The 22520-nt window shown below is 35.9% G+C and overlaps 1 protein-coding gene across 1 annotated transcript; it reads right to left on the bottom strand.

Moving 5' to 3' along the window:
- Positions 1–806: 806 nt before the first annotated feature.
- LOC124400261 (transmembrane protein 26) lies at positions 807–5278 on the bottom strand. The gene is made up of 4 exons (XM_046871962.1): positions 5235–5278; positions 3957–4169; positions 2321–2462; positions 807–1478 (listed from the first exon to the last, which is right to left on the bottom strand). The coding sequence occupies exons 2-4, from the start codon at positions 4148–4150 to the stop codon at positions 807–809; spliced, it is 1008 nt and encodes a 335-aa protein (XP_046727918.1). The 5' UTR covers positions 4151–4169; positions 5235–5278.
- Between the last annotated feature and the right edge of the window lie 17242 nt (positions 5279–22520).

A 22520-nucleotide genomic window follows, 5' to 3' on the forward strand; every position in this document is an offset into this window, starting at 1 on the left:
AGATTTCAAAACTTATTTAAGTTCCTAATGGACTTTCCTCTCTGTATTTTTTTTTTTCTTGTTTATTTGTTTAGTCTTTGGCACTAATATTGCTTATTCTGTGGAAAACTGCAGTCAACGCATAATGAACAACACCTCAAATCCATATAGAGCTAAATTGGCACGGAAATATAAATTCATATTAAAGGATAAAGCTTTTTTTATACTTCAGTGTGCCAAATTCATTATATCAAGTTAGAACAGCAGGTAGGAACAAAATAATATTGTCATATAGTCATAATTAGATTTTGGAATAACATGCGAAAAGTGAAATGATTGAGAAAATTCTGTGATATACAATACAAATCATGTGTGAATGAGTGTGTGAGTGGCATGCCATCTATTGTCTACTCTGTCTTCAAGTGCCGTATTCCCAGAATAGGCTCTGGATTGACTTCAACCCTGTCCATTTCATTACTGCATCTCGTTGCTTTGTACCGTAACTCGTGCAATGACAATAGAGATAATAAATCTAATCTAATCTAAAACCATGGTGATGCAGGTTCTGAAGATGAATTAATGAACTTGCACAGTGATGTAGGCAACTGAAATGTCTTTATGAATATTTGGTTTTGTAATATTTTAGTGATGCACAAGCCATGTAAGGTTCTGTGAAGCAATTTTGAAGACACAGTGATGACACTTAGCTTTTCTATCCTCTGATTATAAATGAGGGACAAAAACGTATCATGCCTTTTGAACTGACTATTGAAAATCTGTTCCTTCACAGTACTGTGAATTCTTACCTGATCTTTAAATCAGTAAGTTTAACTTTCATCTGTATTTTCATTTACCTCTTGGCACCTAGATTCTAAATCTTCAAATCTTTTACCTTCAACTCTTTCTGTCTGTCTTTGAGGTTCACCAGGTGATCTTTCTCTTCCCCCAGGCCTGTGCAGCTCAAAGTGCACTACACTAATCCTGTACAGCTCTAGCATGACAATCAGGATGTTCTTACATGTGAAGAAGATCATCAGCTGGTTCAGAACGTTTTCTCTGACCATCAGGTAGAGTCGGTACACCAGGAAGGGGCCGTCCTGGAGCCCAACAGTAAGAAGAAGGCTCCAGATCTCACTGGAGCAGCAGGAGGTATAATGGCAGGGCAGCACCTCAGGTCTGGTGGGTTTAAGATGGATCTTTGTGTGGGGATAAGGAGGATTTGTTTGTGTCAGAACCAAAGGGAATTGCATTAAGGCCCAGGAAAAGAGGCTCAACCCTACAATAATTACAGCATGGTTGGTTTTTACTTCAGGCTCCTTGAAAGTGTCAAAGATATCCAGGATGTCTGCGCCCAGGCCCACATAGACCATGAGGAGTTGTGAGAGCTGGTCACGTGACATATCACCTTTTGGCATGAGCCAGCGTCCTAGTACCAGGACGATAAGCATGGTCTGCTCCAAACCAGCCACCCAGTTCTCAGGTTCCAAATCTGCTAATCCCTAAGACACATAGAACACCATTATAATATATATATATTTATATAATTTTTATAAATATACTGTATAACATAGCATAAGCCAACAAATTAACACCAGAATCACACATAACAGACAATTCTATATAAACATATTAAATTTGCTTTTTTCCCTTTACTTTTTCTTGCTGCAATGGATATCCCTTTGCTTTTTCTTGCCCAATGGATATCCCCAGACTTATAAATCCTTGATTTACATCTACAGCTTAGTTCATGCTATGAGGGCTGACTGGCCTTGGCTTTAGCAATATCAGCAGCAACATGCTAACCCCCATCAGAGAGGCATGAGCCAAAAACCTGCAATGCCATCTCATTTAATCTCACTGTGACAGTTTCAGATCTTTCTCTTTCTGAAAAGAGATCAGAGGAAGGATTTGGGGGGTTGGGAGCTCTGCTGCTTGGAGATATCAGCAGCTAAAGTGATTATTAGTTGCTTCTGAGGATGATGCAGGATACAATAAGCTTACAGGTTAGTCAGACAAATTGCAATACTTATAGGGAGACTTTTTAAAAGGGTAATAGGTGGTCATTGAAATGAGGTGAAATTACCACTTAAGCTTTAATCAGATTGCATGGTTGACAGTACAGAAGAAACTAGATACACATATACTGTATATATTTGATCATGATTTCAAAAATGACAAAAAGCATCAAATACCAGAGAGCATCAGGTGTCCACTGCACCTGCACCCGTCTTTTATCTTTTTCATGATGCTTGGTAATCACTCTCATATAACGGGTCCATACTGTACTTTTCATTTGACACAGAAACTGTTGTTTCACTCTGACAAACTTGACAATACCCACCACTGCTACAGGGATATGAGACAGGAAGCGAAGATCTGGTGAAGATGAGTTGATTGGTAGCTTGAGCTGTAGCAGGTTCAGCTCCAGGAACCAGATGGAGGGAATCACAGTACTAAGATAAAGGAAGACCATAGGGGAAAACCTGCACACAGGAACATCAGAGGGAGAGAGTCAGTGGGGACTTTTTCAGCACAATATTTAAAAGTTAGAAATGTATTTATCTATACTTCTAGGCAAATCGCCAGATTCTGTTTATATTCTTGAGTTGTATACTACCTGGACTGGAGCCACGTTATTTTTCTCGAAAATGTTAGTTTCATGAATTGAAACACTTGTTATTAATACTGATTTATAATATAGATAGATAGATAGATAGATAGATAGATAGATAGATAGATAGATAGATAGATAGACAGACAGACAGACAGACAGACAGACAGACAGACAGACAGACAGACAGACAGACAGACATATTACTGATTAATTGAGCAATTGATTGATTGATAGAGATTTATGATTAAGACTTAAAAAGAGCAAGGAAACAGAAGAGAAAGTACCTAAGGATTAACAATGAGCTAAACCACAGAGGTTCTTACTGCTGCCAGAAGGGACTCAATTCAGACTGCAAATTACTCCCATCAGCTATGCAAATCCCTTTCGATACAGCCAAGCCTCTCTGAAGAAGAGAAGAGAGACCTCGATGTGCGTGTAAGAAAGAAAATGAAGAGAGCACAGTGTCAAGAAACTAGAATGTGCATAAAAGAGGAAAAAATTAGTAGGAAAAGGGGAACAAATGAAGGCCATGGACATCATGAGTCGGTTACAGGCCTGAAGACAGTGGAGGCGGTTAGGACCCAGAGATATTTAACACTGAAATATCCAGCAATAGGATTTTGCTTGGCACATTTTTTAAAGGTGTTCAAAGAAGATCCTGAGTTCTTTATGTAAATGTATCTATTCTAAAGACAATGTAAGATGAAAAATTTATGGCAATATTAATAGAACCATGACTTGGAGACAAAGAAGATAAAGAGGAGAGAGTTCTCACTCTCACAAAAAAAGGAACAAATCAGTATCTAATGATACTGTGACTTTGAGTAATGTCTATTAAAAATTTTTATCTTGACCAATTCTTACATATCACTCAGTGCTCTATTATCAGATAAAAACTACATAGTGCCAGCCAGTGCATCCTTCTGAAGTACTTCTCTCTTAGTGCCAAGCCACTAGACAGCTGAGCACACCTAGAGGAAAGTCCCCTGCCCCTTTTTTTATACAGTATATGAGCTCACAGATGCCAACGATTATCTAGTGTCATTCTGTTTGACAGTTGGAACCAAATTGCTCCTAGTTTTCATAAAGCATGGCCAAGTTCAATCTCTTGGACTTCCACCAACAGCTACTTTCACAAACACTAAGCCATATCTGATTTTTAGTCAGAGAGCAAAATGTTACAGTGTATGTGGTGCAGACTGTAGCATTTGAGGTGGGCAGGTGCGGATTTGATGTTATACGATGTGAAGTGCACCATCAACAGATTGTAAACTACTACAGGTAGAGTTACTGTAATCAGTTTAACAAGTTGAACCTCCTGCTTAGAAATAAGAAAAAAAATGCAAATATCCGAAAAATTTACCATTTCCACTCTGCGTTGCGGGTGCATTTGATAGTAACACCCATCTCTACACCCAGGAGTGCCACGCCCATCAGCAGCAGCCAATAGCAGGGCTCACCTTTCACCACCACAACACGCCACACTGTCACAATGCCATGCACTGCGAACAGGAAACGACTAAGCAGAGCCAGAAGGACATTCAGAACTCGACACATTGTCCAGTTTTTAGCAACTCTGGGGGGAGTTGGAAAAAAGAGGGAAGATGGAAGATGAGGTATACATTATTCTCTCTGAGTGCTATTATGCCTAATTAATACACTTCCAGACAGTTTTAAACAGTTTTATTACAGTTTTAGTTCATTATTAATGCCACATATAAAAACGAAAAGGTTGCAGAACGGCAATTAAATAAGTGGAATCCATTAAATCAAATGTTCAGCCAAACACCTCAATCTTTGAATTTGAAGACTAACAGTCCACTCTTGGATCCTAATGGGTCTTTAAATTAGTGCTTTATTAGAGCCAGGTGCACATGGAGGGTAAAGGAGTCAAGTCTGTAGATAAAAGGCTCATAGACAGTGTTAGAATTAATTATGTTGTGTGTTTAATTAGAGTGATCAAGATCTGGGGCTTTTAGATTACATCCAGTTAATTTCCGAATAACCGAAAGATAAAAAAAAAACTTTTATGTTCACTTTAACCTATTCTTTCCTTACTGTGAACAGTTTAAATAATAAAAAAAGACTCAAATAAATAATGTATATTAAAATGAATGTCATGAAGTATAAATAGAATTCATTGCAACAAAATAAAAAATTTTATCTGATAAGTTCATTGTCACCGGACAACGGATGCACATTTGCAATGCGGTGATCATTCCTAACACGCACGGCAGGCTTGAGTATAATTCATTTCCAGATAAAATGATCATAAAGGAAGAATAAGAAAAGTAGAAGGAGATTAAGAAGAAAGAAAGAGGACACTAGAAAAATGGAAATACAATGCAATAAGACTGGAATAATATAAATAGATCACAATTACAAGAAAAAAAACAAGAAAATAAAGAAAACAGAGTAAGGAGAAAAGCAAGAATGATCATACAGAAAAGAAGAAGAGAAAGAATACATGAGGATTGAAGAAGAAAAAGAAGATGAAGAAGAAGAATGGTAGGAAGTGCCACAATCATTTTCACAGCAGAAAGTTGAATCTGCACTTGAATCTGATTTTCAGTTGTTTATAAAAGAAGCTATTAAAGATATCTTTAGGACAAAATTAAAGTAAGTGAGATTAAATACTCACCCAATGAATATTAAAACCAAGACAGCAAAGTTCTGAACTGTGAATCTGATGTTTCTCCTCTTTGCATCTACCTTTAAAATGGCATCCCTTATCAACCCCCCAGGGAATTCTCTCTCTCTGTGTGTGTGTGTGTGTGTGTGTGTGTGTGTGTGTGTGTGTGTGTGTGTGTGTGTGTGTGTGTGTGTATGCGATTACTCTGTTGCTGATAACATTTCCTGAAGCTGTATGAACATCAGTCATGACATCATCTTTGGGAGCAAAGTTATCATATGGAACTGTTTTGTTTTCGAACCAGCATGACTGGGTGCTAATGACAAGGATTCCTGTTGTTTTAAAATCAACATAGGTGTAACTTCAGGTTCAATATAAGACTCTAAGCAATATAAGCTATTCCTTATAGAACATATAATATATATGTATTATACATCCCTACATACATTTAATTTCCAACCCTATTGAACACTGTTTGGGATGAATTGGGATGTCGACTGAACCGCAGACCTCCTCACCTTACATCAGTACATGAATATACTAATGGCCTTGGGCTGAATTAGCACAAATTTCTCCACATATCTAGTGGAACGTCTTTTAAGAAGAGAGGAGGTAATTATAACAGCAAATCGGGATTAAATGTAGACTGGGACTAAGAACAATCTTATAGTCAGGTGCTCACAAAATGTATATACACATTATATGTGTGTGTGTGTGTGTGTGTGTGTGTGTGTGTGTGTGTGTGTGTGTGTGGATAAATATGTGCATTAAAGATCCAGAAACAAAGTCAAATGGGTTTTTATTTTACCAAGAGTACATAACGTGCAATAATATGCAACAGTGTGACACGAGTACAGAACAATAAAATACACAGAACCGAATAATAAATAGACAGGACAATAAATACACAGAGCATGGGCTATAAACTGTAAAGTATTAGGAAGTAGGCAGCAATACATTTAGCGCTCCATAAAGTGTCTGATGCAGCGTTGCAAAGTGCGGTGTGCAATCATCTGTGTTAGCTGCTTGACTAGCTTTTGGGTATTGATGTTGCACTTATTATTTTGAATATTCAGGCATCCAATATATTCAGCAGACAAATGGGTGAAGGAATGACTGTTTATAGCTGCTATAATGTTGGCGATAACAGAAACATGTAGCTGAAACCTAAATGTATTTATACAAACTGAATAATATTTTCATAAATAAATGCAATCCTTGGTGAATTTCAGTGAAGACTCTTTGGCATCTTCTGTTACAGGAAAACAAAACACTTCTTTTGTGCTTTAGTGCATAACACCAACTTACAGCTATCAAGTGCACGTCTTCCACATCTAGTTCTCTCAATACATTTATTTATAACAAAACATTGCATTAATACATTATAATGTATTTTTCATTGTACTGTATAAATGCTTAAAGTTATATATATATGAATGCCACATCATAACGCACAAATGTAAGCCTTGGTGTTGGTTACAATATATAATACATGTAATATCTATTACAACTACATTTTACATAATTATTATGTAATGCACTATAATACAGACTGTGGTTACATATGGACTACAAGTTATATGTATTTATATTTTTATTTACATTTATAAATATATATACATTTTATTAAATTGTACTTAAACAAGATATGATCTGTATTTAACAGATCTTGCGCTAACATGAACCTCAGGGCTAGGCAGGTATATGTGCTTTGTAAAAAGCTGTTTTTGAGTCATCTAAAGGCAGGCACAGCTGGCAGGATGTGATAACATGTTCTGCTTTCAGCCCTCAAATGTAGTGGGAAAAAATTGGGTGGAGGACTTAAAGAAAAAGGGAAAGGGAAGAGGATTGTAGTGGAGAGAAGAAAGTAAACTTAAAGCTATACACCCTTATTATCTAGTTCTGTCTATTGTTGTTGTTTCCTGTCAGACTTGGCTATGTAACAGCTGTGTTATATGTATATAAGGTTAGAAAGAAATGAGAAGGAAGTGGACATTTACAGATGTTTTTTAACTCAGATTTGTGAAAGTTCAATTACATAAACAGTCTTAGTGACAAATGTCTGGATAAGCAACTAACACAATAAATTGCCATAAGAGGTACCTTTCAGTTTGTATCATTATTACAAGTTCATAGATGTAAATAGATAATTTGACATGGTAATATTTTGTTTCGCAGTCCCACCCTTCATACAGAATGTTTGACCAAATCCACTCACTCCTGATTGCACCTGGCCATGATGTATTCTAATAAACCTATTTAGTGCTATTTAATATTTAAATTATTTAAACCATGAGCAGGAAAAGCAATTTTCTAGCTGGAAGCCAAATGAATAAATGCAGCAACTCGTTAATGAACACAGCCTTTGTTTTTGCCTTCATATTCAACAATAAATGTGGTGCTCTTCACACTTTTATGTCACAATACACACCTCAGTGGAAAGATGAGACAGATAAGTCTATTTTGAGCTCTCTCCATTTATCCTTATCTTTTTTTCATCATCGTTCACTGTCGTTTCAATAATCCGACTAGAAAAAAGAAATGAAATGAGAAAAATATTGTCTTGCTATAGTAATAAATATTTGTCTTCCACAGCTAGTCTCTGGTTTGATGAGCTGCCTTTATTTAAAGGTATAAATTAGGGCTGTCAAAATTAACGTGTCAATACCGCATTAACGCTAATTCATTTTAACGGCACAAATTTTATTAAAGCGCAAATAATGCACTGTGCAATTTTGTTTGACCAATTTTATTACAAATATAAATATCTAATTATAAAAGAGGCTAAATTAAAACCTTTAACACAACACATTTATTCACGTCATTTCTTTACTCAGATATTTAAAAAAAATTATAAACTCTAGCGAAATATTATTTTAAATCACTAAAAATTTGTTTTCCAAGCCTCAAATCAAACACTAAAAACCACCATGATTCTTCTTCTTCTTCTTCTTCTTCTATTTCTTCTTCTTTTTCTTTATTGGCAGATTCTTAAGTAGATCATTACTGACATCTACTGTGCTATTGGATCAGAGACTTGAGATCTGCCTATTCCCAAGACCAAAAATCCACCATGGTGCACATCCAACAATTAAAAACGTCCGTGTGGAAACATAGCAAAAGATCCATTTGGTGTCCTGATTATTTACACAATTTAAAACACCTTAAATACTTTAAAACATTTTCAAGAATATTTTGTCTTCATGCTCTATGTTGAGTCTGGTTTCACTAATAATAAACATGCATTTGCATAAAGCATCCATATTTGTCCTTGCCCATGTTGATTAGAGTATTAAAAACTTGAAAATAATTAATTTAAGGTACATTTAGAAAAGATAAACATGTGCGATTAATTTGGGACTAATCGTGTTAACTCATGACAATCCTAATATTAATCACGATTAAATATTTTAATCGATTGGCAGCACTAGTATAAATATATGCAGGTGATTTCTTCATCTGAAACAGAGAATTTGTCTCAAAAGCCATAACTATAATATTTTAGGATTTAAATATTTTATTTTATGTCGACAACTTTGGCTTCAGTAGGTGTGCAATTAAATATTCTACATAATGCTTGGTTTTTAATAAAGCCCTCTCCTTTTTACAACTTCTCAAAAACACAATTCTCATTTCATCAAGGATGATACAAAATGACCTTGTTTTGTGCCAGTGTGAAATAATCATTTGGAACAAAAACAAGCTCATTAAATGATTAACTGAGGGAAGAAAAGCTTTTTTTGGTAAGTTTTGGGTTTTAAAGGAATACTAAAGCATTCTTTTCAGCCTAATCTCTACTTCATACTGAGTGAATGTTCAATTACAATGAGCTCTAATGTCAACATGGATATGGATATTGAGTGGCTTAAAGATTAAAATTGAGGATAAAACTGAGTGCAAGGAATTTTACTAATTTTGTAAAATTACTTGAATAACAAATGACAGAGCACAATAAGTGACGCAAAGATATCGCCAACATGCAAAAATGTAACAAATGCTCTTATACATCCTTTAGGTTTAGAGGTTATTTTTTTGGTCTCATAAACATTTCATGCATGTGATTTAGTAAAAATAATTTTACTGGTCTCTGAACCTACAAGCAGAGAACAATTGCAATTCCTAGAAATTCCTATCTGTGATGTTCATGCATGCTCTTTTCTGGAGAGGTGCTGAATTCTTTTCTCAGAAGTTTATCCACAAAAAAGTAACCTTAATTTACCTGTAAATTGAGCATTCTGATACTGCACCATCTACAGGCATGAGAGCTACGTTTGAGTTTAAAAATCTGTAGCGCTGTGGGCTTCACATGAGAACATTAGTTCAGGAAAAGACTGACTGTCAAGAGAGATTTCAAGAGAGAACAAATGGTGTTTGTGCAGCAGTTTGAGTGGCCATTAATTCTGTCCATTAAGAAGCCCTTTTGCTTTCCCACCCAGTCACCTCCTACTGCCTCTGTCGTTAACAGGCTCTGTCTAGAATGAGGCAGTCGCATCAAGGATGGAGTCATCAGCATTTTTATGAGGTAGGAGAATGGGAAATGCCAACGTCATTATAACTGACTGGCGGACGGGCAGATATCTCTCTACGGCTTTAAGGCGGTGGTTAAATTGGCCTTTCTACTATCACTGGATCATCTTTGAAGAGTTTTCTCGATATGCGAGGTAAACTTCCAAGGGCATGCATTTTAATGGATATTTGCACACATTTGTCTCTGGGAATGGGTTGTAAAGGGTATTAAAATAAGATTCACCCCGACCAAATGGGTCGTATGAGACCAAATTGGCTTGTTCTTTAGTGTAAATCTGCTTAAAGTGCTTTTATGTTTTGGGCTGTGCATGTTCCCCATACTTAAATAATGCAAAAATAACCCAAACATGCACATTCAAACTATTATAAATCACAGATGCAGAATATCTGGATATCTTCACTTGAAATACACATTCAACAGTGACAGGCCGGCAAAGTATTCTCTGCTGGCCTAAATACTATACTAATATCAGAACCACAGACTTAAGTTTAAATATTTTTTATCTATGAATATGTATTAAATTATTTCCATTAGTCTATTCTCTTGGTTTCATAGCTTTTCTCTTGGTTGCGCTGCATCCAGGAGTGTATGTTTATGTTTCTTTCCAATCATATTTCAGTCATCCTGTGTAGTCAGGGTCAAAGTGCGGGTGCCTGTACCTTTAAATACATGTTGCTTGATGCTGTTGCTTTAACCAATCAGATTTCAAGTTGGCAAAACCAGGACTATCTATCAGGCATCAAATACTGTTGCTATTTTCTTAAAACCTTTTTTATTATTTATTTATTTTTTATTTTATTTTACAATGACTGGCAAAAACATTGATTTGGTCACTAATGTACTAACAAGGGCATTTTCATGCCAAGTTTTTTTGAGCAAAGGACAATCAAAAAAGTTATTAAGCTCTTCAGGAACCATTTAAACTTTTGAGTTTTCTTTTATGTAGGATTTGCACAAAAACACAGAATTTGCCTTAATTTCAAATCCCCAATTAAACTGCAATGCTTGAAAAAATGCACTAAAATGCACAGAAAACCCAAGAGATTTTATGAGGTTAATATTGATGCTGCTGCTAGAAATGATGCATGCAGCTGTGGCTGCAGTGAAAGGAAACTTGTTGAATTGTGTTCATTAGGTTTTTTTGCTTTAGTAATGGTATTGATTCCCGATGCGTAAGATACCTTTTTCGATGCAGCGCTCTGTTATACTGTGTTTCTGTATAATATTGATGGTATCTAAAGCCGTAGCATTATAATCATTCAATTAAGAGGTGGATTCATTCAGGTTTGACATCACTGAAAGTCTAGGTGTGGAATGCACAGCCTATTAATATACAGTATATGCACATTCATACATTAAAAAACACTACAATTACATATTTTAAATTGTAATACAATTATAAGTCCAATAAATGCATTAAATATCACCATACTTTAACAATATAGTGCTAAATAGCAAGAGTAAAAACACAAGCAATTGTGATTTGTGATAAACAGCCAGCTGTCAACAGGCACTTTATCAAAGAAAGAGGTAAATGTCCAAGCCTTTATTTAAACCTCACAGTGCTAGTGTCTAGTGGGCAAATTTAAAACAGTTCTTTCCTGAGAACAAACAAGCAATAATTTTTTTTTCGAGGAGACTACAAACTTGTGGTACACTGAAGGCCAAATCATTTTTATGGTTCATTAATGTGCTCCTTATTCTGATCAGGGTCATGGTGGATCCTTAGCATATTCCCATGAATCACAATGCACACATCAATTATTACACATTTCTATATAGCTGCAATTTAATATAGCCAATCCACTTGTGTTTTTGTGAGGTGGGAGAAAATAGGAGGACCAGAAAAATCAATATGGACATGGTGAGAACAAGCACATAGACAGTAACCAAAGCTTAGGGTCAAACCAGGGACCCAGGAACTGGTGAGTCCCTGAATAATATGTTTTGAGCAAATTAATAAGAGTCTTGGTACACAATGTGTTGTGTGAACTATGATAGTGGCGCACCTATCTATTGTGACACTTTACAAAATAATATTTTCTTTGTCTTTATTTTTTTTTTTTAAATGTTTCTCTTTCATTTTGTGTTTCTGTTGCACTAGTTACCATTTGCATATTTATAATTCCCAACAGATACCTCAGTGAGAAAACACCAGATGTGGAAAATCAGCACTGAATAATATGTTTTGAGCAAATTAATATGAGTCTTGGTACACAATGTGTTGCTTATCCAGACGATTTGTACAAAACTGAACATTGACAATAATATTAGCATGCTTCCTTTGGTTGATGAAGAATATAATAAGAGAAGAAGCAACGTTCCATTCAGGGTCTACTTTGGTCTAACTGAATGCTGCTTTTGCGAGGTATTTAAAAAAATACAGATTTTTATAAATATATACAGTATATTTTTTAAAAACTTTGCAAAAGCAGCATTTAGTTAGACCAAAGTAAACCCTGAATGGAACGTTGCTTCTTCTCTAATTTCTAGTTTCTATCTGAAGGGCTTTGAATAGGATTTATACACAAGTCCACACTGACTGAACTGATGTTAAGATGGTACAAGCTTGGATTGAGCAAAATCCATAGTAAACAAACATTAGCATTCATGAAGGTGGAAATCAATCAGTCAGTCCTTGGATACTATACCGGTATTATTTCCACCACACAGTAGACTGTAAAACAGAATTGTGTGGTTGATTAAATATGACACCCCACCCAAACAGACCACAAACAATGAAACAGCGCATCCAAACTGATCTCTGATTCCCACAGATAAATATTGCACTGTCCTTTGACAAGTAACTAAGTAGCCACAATTATAGCGATATCCTTTTGGGCATTTTTATTGTTTTTATGCATGGTGATTTGTTTTTTTTTTCCTGAATAATTTGGCTCTTTAAACCAAGGCAAGTGGATATTTTTTGAGCTGATGACCTCCGGTTTTGCGGCGTGCACTTTCAGGTTCACGTTGCGCGCATCTGGGTCGGCGGCCATCTTGCCGTTTTTCACGCTATTTAAGGACAACAAAGACATTTAACTCGGACCAGATTTTCTCATTGTCTTTGCAAGTCCCTAAGATTATTCTTTCCACCCTGTCTGCTCTGGTTACTGTTCCCTGCCTCGGTTTGGACTTTGGATTGTGTTTTTGCTCTGCCCTATATTGCTCTGATTGCTGTACCTGATTTTTGGACCGTTTTCGATTCTGCCTTGGTTCCTTGTTGCCCTGTTTTTCTGGTATTGGATTGGGACTGCTTTTGGGCCTGTGATTTTGCTCTCCTAGCTATTGTTCAGTTTGCCGGTTTTGTTTACTGACAATGTTTTTCCTTTCGCCTGTTTCTTTTATTAAAGACTGTTTTCACTATACCTCTGTTGCTTCCTGCATTTGGGTCCTTCCAGTCTCTGCACCCTGACAGAATAAGGCATCATGTACTGACAGTTTTCTTTCATTTGGTCATTGATGTGTTGTAGGCACTGTTGCAAGTCTTAAATGGAAAGATAAAATGTGATCCACGTAACACTTAAAAATAATCTTTGCAGTTTAACTTGGAAATTAAAAAGTACGTATTATCCTTCTTTTAAAGGGTTCCAGAGAACGTTTGGCTTCATTATTGAACCACTGTTTCGTATATATAAATTGGGTCAGAGCCCCTCACACTTTTCCCATTTTGACTTTTGAGGTAAACATTTACTGAAGATCTTAATCTGTGTGACTGTGCTGCTGCCACATGATTGACTGATTTGATAATTGTCTTAAATAGTGAGTGTAAAGCTTATAAGGAAAATAGGTCCAGGTAAAAGTAAATATTCTCTGAATTCCTGTAATACAATTCAGTATCTGGTCATTTTATCTGTGGAATCTGTTTCTAATGACCTTAATAATCATCTGTGTATTAACACATGGCAGCCAATAGAGGACAGTGTCACACTCTGGGAATAAAATCTAACAGGAATCAGCTGGTCCACAGCACATGGTAAATCTAGGAGTAGTGTGCAAATACAAATGTAAGTAAATGAAAGATGAAATGGCGGGTCTAAAGAAGAGAATGAGGAAGACTGTAATGTTGCCAGAGTCTCTGATTAGGTTTAAGAGCTTCTCAATGCTAAGATTCAATGACAGCAGTGCATGTTTAATTTCCCATTTTCTCCTTAGCCTTGTGTGCTCTGTGATTTGCACACATTAGACTGGGCTTCCTATGATCTTGTTTTACTGTACACCTGGCATGAGAAGACTGTACCAGGGTCAGACTGGCAAGAGACAAGGCATGCATGACAGAGGCGTTTGCACTTCTGTGTAATATGTCCAATTAACTTTGGACAATGAAACTCATTTGCGCACAAAAGAAAGCAGTCTTCCCATGTTTGTAATGCAAATAAGGAGCAGGTGTAAAATATAATTAACAATCAGGTTGGCCCTTAGAGAAGAGGCAGGAGGAAATAATGAACACCGATTTTATTGTGCCAGTGCATTGAGTGGAAGAACACATGATCTGCTGTAAAAGGGCTAAATGTGCTGAATATACAAGGCAAGGCCATAACCTGATGATTATGAGAGGGAAAAAAGGTACTGTAGTCATATAATTAGCTTTAAACTAAAGACTGGAGTGAACAATCAAACCAAAATCGTTTTCCTTGCTGCACATGATTGAAATGAAATGCGGTCAAGAGTTTACTGCCTAATTAGAAAGCCTTCTTGCTGCTGCCTGGGGTTCTAATAGAAGTATTTGTGTATTGTCAGAATTAAATAGGATGTTCCTAGGCATCCTGTATCTAACTCAACATTTAGTCTGCACTAAATTTAATTTTTATGTCTGTGATTTAAAAAAAGGAGGAATGTCTTTACAATTGCAACGTCTATTTGTTTGTTGTTTGATTCAAATTATTGTTCAAAGTGGCACAAGTGTGAGACAAAGTGTCAAACACTAATCAATAAAATCAGTAAATGGTTACAAAATCACTGCTAAACTCTTGTGCATTACACTCTATTATAAATATTTTTCACCCACAGTAATTTGGGCCTGAAATAAAAGTGTGGCAGTGGTACAAAATAGCAGCTTTGTTTAATAGTTAGCGTCCAGCTTCTGGTATTATTGATATTGATATTACTGTTAATAAGAAAACTTCAGAAACAACACTTGTTGCTTTTTCAGCATACATCGAGTCAGTCAAGACATCCCTATGACTATTCTTCTCAAAAGACTAACCACCTATTCACACTACATTTAAAATAACAAGCAGTAAATTCAGATTATTTCACTTAATTGAACATGATTGACACAAGAGCCTTGATTTCCCCAACGGCAATGTGCAGCATCTAATTTTGAGATTTTTGCAATTATGTACAGGTTAGATATGATGTAAGAGAGTTACAATTCCAAAGAAATGATTCCTCTGATCAATCCAAGTGTGACCAGGGGAGCCACATGAAACAGCATAAATTACCACAAGATAATGCAAAAACACACAACCGACTAGGATACTACATAATGAGCATGTGTGCAAACATTTAATGCAAACGATGAAAGACAAGAGAGTTAGGCAATAAACACAGTAGCATTGCAGTTAAATGGCTTGTGCAATGACAGTCTGGTTATGAGGGCCTGAATTCTTCTAAACCTTTTTCATCTCACGTGCATGTCCAATATTACTTCAATTGCTTAATTTAGTTGTTTGTTTACAATTTTAATTAAAGGTTTGTTCTTATACATGACTTCTCATTAATTTTGTATAAATGCATTATGAAGAAAAATAAAGCTTATAAGAAAATAGCTGAGACTATTGGCATTTCCAGTGAGTGTATTTATTTTGTAGATTTAGTCTGCCACCAAAGATTGTACCAAGCATAGCATATAACACATTTTTTTATTATCTTTAGTTGTTTTATTTAGCTAGTACTTTTTTGTTTGGAACTAAACAGCAACTGGCTAGTACATGTTCACAGGTTGCTGCTGTGGTGTTTATGCAGTTATCAATACCATTCGTGGTGTTTGGAGAGAATTTCAGCTCTTAAATCCATCAGAATAATATATCAATCATATTATATGCATTTTAAACACATGGACTGAAAATACTGCTCATCCCTGCCTGAGACAATCCTGGGATTTAAATTCACAAAGTTCCCATGTTTGAGTTTTTTCCATAGTTGTTTTTCACTGAGATGTGAAACAGAACAGGTAGAAAGGAGTGAAAGAAGTAGAAAGATGACAAGTATATACATCCTATGCAAGATATCTCAGACTTAAGAGACCTGATTATAGTCTTTGCTTAGAGCAAACTGAGAGCGATACTTAACAGGTTTGTCCTATTCAAAGGAACAGCAGTTACATTGATCCAGTGACTTGGATCACTACTGTCTCCAGTTTCATGCCTGTTTCACACAAGCTGTCAGGAAGATATCCTACTCACGGGGAACTATTTGCTCTCTCGTCTCTCTCGTATCACACTTTTTCTGTCTCTTTCTGTGATACAGTCATCCATCTCCATCAGTCAGCACCCTGCAGGAGTAAGTAAGGAGAAAGAGGAGGCTTCGCTACTGCTCTAGGTTATGGCCATTTGAAGAACAAATAAGCAAGAACAATCAGAGACTCAGTAAGAATAATTTGACAGATGGGATATAAGGATGGGGTGAGGGAATGTGCTAATGAAGGAAGGCAGAAATGAAAGAATGATAGAGGATTCAATTATTTGACAGGCACTATAACAGCTGCTGTACACCAGACAGAGAAATTTACCCAAATAATCAAACGTGTTTTGTTAATATTATAGCAATAATGTTTTACCGTTATTAAAAATGGATACGCCTAAAAATAAACAAAAACGCATTCACTGATTCAATTCCACTGAAACATGCCCTGCTTAACACTATATTTATAAATGTACACTGTCTGAAAACAATCTTTCATCTTTTTTAAAACACATGCATGCTCCTTTTTTTTATATGTAAAACGCAAAAACACACAAGAATTGACCAGTAAAGGACTGGAAGAAAGTTCTGTGGCCAGAGTCCACAACCTTTATCGTCATTCCTCATACATACAGTCAAACATGAAGGTAGAAGTTTAATGGTTCGGGGTTGTTTTTGAACAGGACATGTTGGAAAGTTATGCTCCACATTCCAGTCGAAAGAAATATTGAACCAATGGCTTCTATTCCATACTTCAACTCCATTAAATTCCATCTGGAATGCAGCTAATGGGAATTAACTTTACCGAACAAGAAAACAATGACCCTAAGCACACATCCAAGCTCTGTAAGTGTTATTTAAACAGCAAACAGTTGGTTGGAGTGTTTAAATTAAATCCTAGGATGACCTGGATTGCCGTTTCAGAAAGAGATATCTTACTAGTAAAGAAATATATTACTAAACAAGTTTAACAAGAGGCATGGCAAAGTATTTATGCTGAATAATTGGAGAAGTAATTGTACATTTAAGAAAGTATGTTTAACATCTTTACATTTATTTAATTGTGTAGTCAAAGTAAATCGTCCTGGCATTATATTACCATAGTTTGTTGCATATAAACAAAAAGCATGTGTCTCAAATATAATAAAAGACTAGGGGTTTCCAAAAATTAATGTATCTGTTTATGGTAAAACAAGCATTACTGACAATATGTACAGAATTATATGTTTACAATAAGAAATTAGCATCAGCAGAAATAAGATTAGAGCTTCTGTGATTTTGCATTGATTCTAGTTATGTCTTCACATCTGTCTTGTCATTAGGTTCTTGCCCTACTGCGTCATTATCTGTTTTCAGTTTTCTTCTGCTAGTTTATCTATGCAAGCCAGTCCACATCTTTGCCTCATGGTGAAGTCTTATGTAACATATAGTGAGGTCTTATCATGCTTTATGTAGACTTAATGTTTTTCTTATCTCTGTGCTCCTGATTTCCCTGGTATTGACCCATGTCTGTTTTCCTGGTTCTTAAGAATGGATTATCCCTGTTTTGTGTTGTTTGCCTGTTCTCTGACCACTGCTTTGAAATATGCAGATGATTTTTTTCACTGCCAAAAAAGAATTGCTTTTGGCACTCTTTAACCCTTAGTTAAATATGTTTCTACAGTGGCGATCAGCATCATCCTAGTTTTTAGCAACTTGTGATGCCCTATCTCAAACCTCAGGTCAGCTCTTTAATGGCCTTCCTGCAGTTTACCAACCACTGTTAGGTGTGGATGATGTAGATATGTGTCTCCTGCAGAAAGCCTACTCCACATCTGGACTACCACAATACCACAGTGTGAATGACTTTCTTTGATTTCCATCCAACCTCTCCTGCTGAGGGAAATGATAAGGTGATATCCTGGAATCTCCTCTGCTCCTCACTATGGCCACGACCAAGCAGATGTTGGAGGACTACAAAAGAAAGAAGACCACAACCAGCCCTATTGTCATCATGGGTCAGGATGTTGCTGGTTGACTTTTACAGATACCTGTTGTCCATCTTGAAAATAAACTAGACTAAAAGGTCAACTGGAGATGCAATAAACTGATGAAGAATGCAGGCTGGTTTTGAGGTGGTGGTATGAACAAGGACACTTAGTAAACTCACAGTCATTCTAGACAAATAACAGCATCTCCTCCAGGGCCTAGTGTGAAACAGTAAAGCTCATTAGGTGCAATATTAATTTAGCTCCTCTGTAGAAAGAAATGGTACAGGAGGTTGTTTATACCAATAGCTATCACACTGTACAACAGCTCATTACTGTGTTGAGACACTTGCTCTGAGCCAGTTTTAGGATTAGCTCATTGAACAACAACAGAACTAGACTATTCCATCCACTATTTATCTTCAAATGCACTGCCAAATTAATGCCACTTTACTGCCACTTTATCGCAGTTTTACTACCACTTAACTTCCATTAATTCTTCGGCTTTTACACGGTTTACTTTGTTTACACTTTGATCATGTTTGCCACTTTAATTTACCCATAAGTCTATTCCCTGAACAGATCTTTTGTGTCATTTTTAATGTTGAATTAAATAGTGTCATTGAAATATTAGAATTTCTCTCTGTGATAAATAGTGATCTATCTATCTATCTATCTATCTATCTATCTATCTATCTATCTATCTATCTATCTATCTATCTATCTATCTATCTATCTATCTATCTATCTATCTATCTATCTATCTATCTATCTATCTATCTATCTATCTATCTATCTATCTATTGAATAATTTCTGTTAATGATAACATTGCCGGGGACATTTTGCTGTTACAGTCTGGTCTGTTGACTATGTTTTTTAAATATTAATGTAATCTTTCATAAGCTGCATATTAAACCTGTTGGGCATGAGCATTTGTTATGGAGGGTCTGCGATTACCAGCTACATGTTAAATATTCATATATATGACTTAAGCATGTCAGGAAAAAGTCCTGTAGGCATTTGAAATAAATGTTAATCCACTAGAGGGTTTAGTAAACATGTGAGCAGTAAAAAATAAAACCTTTAAGTCTAAACCTTGTTGAGTTGTAAATGTTTATTGCATTATTTTGGAGTTTTGCTAGTTGAAATATTAAAGCTTTAATGCCCTACAGTACATCTCAAAGTAGATATTATCTTAGATTTTAATACCAAGGTTAGAATAAATCTGTGCAGGGAGAAATGGCTAAATATTTATCCTTCTGTTTACAGAGTGTGTACATCTACAGAGACTGGAGATTTCCCCTCAGAACAGATATCTTACGAACAGCTCTGAGGAGAATTCATCCAAGTGTTTGACTCAAAAATCCCTGACCCCTGTATGTGGGAGAGAGACCAAGAGAGAGAGAGGAGAGAGAGAGCGAGTTGTTAATTATCTTCCTGCTCAGCAAGTAGATCCAATCTGTATTATTATCTAGCGTATTTTAATAAAGCTGTGATCTTGTGATAAAAGCCTGCTATTAAGTTTTGATTTAATAAAGGGTTGAACGCTAATGAACGGTAATTGCAGAGTTACTAAATCAGCTTTACTGTGCCCATGTTATTAGTGAAGTAATGGAATTTGCTCAGTGTGAGTAAATCATCTTATTCCATAAATGTTTATTTATTTGTTATAGCTCCATCTATACATTGATTGAATCCGGGTTATTTGGAAGAACAAATGGTCAAATATTTAACCTGAAGAGAATTTGAGAAATGCCTTTGGAACTGCAAATGTTATGAGGAAAAAAGGGAAATGGATGTGATATTGATGTAAAACGTGATTCAAAGGGTTACAAATACAGATACAAATGGGGCAGTGTGTTTAGGTTTGCTTTGTTGTTTTACAAAGGTTTTCTATGCATCTGGGTAAAACTAGAGCTAATCGATCTAGGTTTTTACTTGGTTTAATGAGCAGTCAGTTACAAAACTCACTGGACAAATCCAGACCAAGTTAATGAACATGAAAGTACAACATTCATTCATTCAACTGCTGATCATGGTTGTGGTAGATTAGAACCACAACCATGTTCAGTTGTCCACAGAATTAGTGGAAAGTGTTAAGCAAAAATCTTAACATTGACATTGCCTGATTTATCAGTGTTTAGACTCTCCCTTTTGCAGGATTTGGAGAGTCGAATTTTGTCGGCTGTTTGTTGAATTGTCTCAAAGCTAATTTGCTCACAGATTAGATGAAGATTGTGGCTGGAGAGCAATTTTCATCTTGTGCAACAGATGTTCAATTGGATTTTAGTCTGGGCTTTGATTTTGCAATTCCAGAATGCAAATCTTATTTTTATCAAGCCCTTTATATGTAGATTTTGCCCTGTGATTCAGCTGTTGGTCCTGTTGGGACTTGGCACTTGTATATGGCTCAATCAATTTTGACTTTAATAGCAACACAATTTTCAGTTTGTCCTGCTGACAAGCAACCCTAGGGTCTGATGATATCGGAATTGCATTGCTTGGGTCAGGAGTTGTATTTGGTCAGCGCATAAGAAATGTTTTGCTTTTAGACCCAATGGTTCAAAGTATTTTTGTTCAAAAGCTGTCCAATTTTGTCATATGCCATCTAGCAAATTCAGGCATACTTTTATGTTAGTCTTTAAAATGTATCCTTCTAGCCACTCTCCCACTGAAAGCAGATTTTTATTGTTAAAAGCATTGTTGATGGTCACAAAGGATCTCCTATTTCAGCAAGTATTTCAGTCAGTCTCTGTAAATCCTTCAATGTAGTAGCCAGCCTGTTGTACACATATCTGACAACTGGCCTTTTTGCCCATGTGCTTGAAGGATGGCCTGATCATTGTTGAATCTCAGTTGTGCCATACACTATAAGATTATTTATATTGGTTGTCACAATGCTCCTAGAAAGGTTCTTTATTTAACCAACAGCTCTATCTGCCATTTTTGCTAGGAGACCTCCCAAACTCAGTGTTGCTTATTGTGTGTCAAAAGACAGTCCAAGAGGGAATACTTATTAAGTAATTATTTAATAAATATACAGAAATCTCAATGATGTATGTTTTATATTGGTAGTCATCTCAAGAGGAGCCATAAAAATCACATTTTTATATACTTACATGCGTTGTAATAATTAATAATGAATAATTTCTAGAGGCACTGCACATTAAATACAGTAAAATGCGTTTCTTTTGCATATCCCAGGAAGCTGCTGTCAGAGCACACAGTCAATCGTGATATGAAACCTCTATAACTCGTAGATTTATGGGCCTTGTCTAAGAGCTAAACAATGGCAGCTTGGCTCTGCAATTTAAAATGGCAGTGCACTGTAGATCTTGATGCCACTTGTGACCAGATGTCTCAGCACTTTAGTCTTTTGTCGCACATCCCACAGCTTTATGATTTTAAATAAACATTTTGAACAAAGTTTTTAGTAACAGTTTTTTTTTTTTACTGCAAGATTCTTTGGTGAGTTATAAAATTGGAATTAACTTAATATGTCAGTAATATTGCTTTTCAGGGGGCGTTGGTCAAAGTATAAAATTAAGAAGGACAACTAGGATAAGAGGAACTTTATTTTCTTTCTAAAGAAATCAATTGTCCAGAATGTTACTTGATCTCTGTACTTACTTGGTGCTATTATTGTTTTTCAGGTCAATGCTATGCACAATTTTGGAACTGAGTAGCATCTGTAGGACTATTATTATAAAAGCAAAATGTGTAGGCTTGTCAGTATCAAAAATGTGTTCCACATTGTCCTACACACTTATTACTACTAAACCTGCTGCTTGTTCCACATGTGGTGTGTTTGCACCCGATCATCTTATCGACATGCAATCTTCTTGTGGGTAGAATACAGTGAGCACAACTTATTAATCTGTGGCGATTACTTAATTATCTTGTTCCCTTGTTAATAAATCCTCACCATGACTTAATTATCTCATTCTTATGCCTTGCTAAGTCATGGCCACAAATTAGGATCCAATTCCCCTATGTTGATTTATTTATTTATTATTCAAATCCTATGTCACCAGCATTGCGGTTTATTATTGCATTCCCTTTTTTTGTTTTACTTTAAATAAAAACAGTGACTATTTAAATAGTGCCATGATCTATTTTGCTTTTGAGGCATGTGGACCCAGCAACACCAAGCTGCCACTGCTGGGCCCTTGAGTAAGGCCCTTAATCCTCAGTTGATCAGCTGTATGACTGGGATAACTCTGGATAACAGTGTCTGCTAAAAGTAAATGTAAATGAGGAACCGAACGATAGATAGATAGATAGATAGATAGATAGATAGATAGATAGATAGATAGATAGATAGATAGATAGATAGATAGATTTGCAATGCATGCACAGTTTCATTAAAGACAAGTCCGTGCGCTACTCTTACT

The sequence above is a fragment of the Silurus meridionalis genome, chromosome 17 (genome assembly GCF_014805685.1).
Source record: "Silurus meridionalis isolate SWU-2019-XX chromosome 17, ASM1480568v1, whole genome shotgun sequence".
Classification (NCBI taxonomy): domain Eukaryota; kingdom Metazoa; phylum Chordata; class Actinopteri; order Siluriformes; family Siluridae; genus Silurus; species Silurus meridionalis.

Excerpts from the sequence above, each read along its gene's own strand:
- LOC124400261 (XM_046871962.1), bottom strand. The coding sequence starts at position 4,150 with ATGTGTCGAGTTCTGAATGTCCTTCTGGCTCTGCTTAGTCGTTTCCTG. Across the intron at positions 2,463-3,956 it reads CGCAACGCAGAGTGGAAATG|GTTTTCCCCTATGGTCTTCC; the intron begins GTAAATTTTTCG and ends TCCTGTGTGCAG. Across the intron at positions 1,479-2,320 it reads CTCATATCCCTGTAGCAGTG|GGATTAGCAGATTTGGAACC; the intron begins GTGGGTATTGTC and ends TATGTGTCTTAG.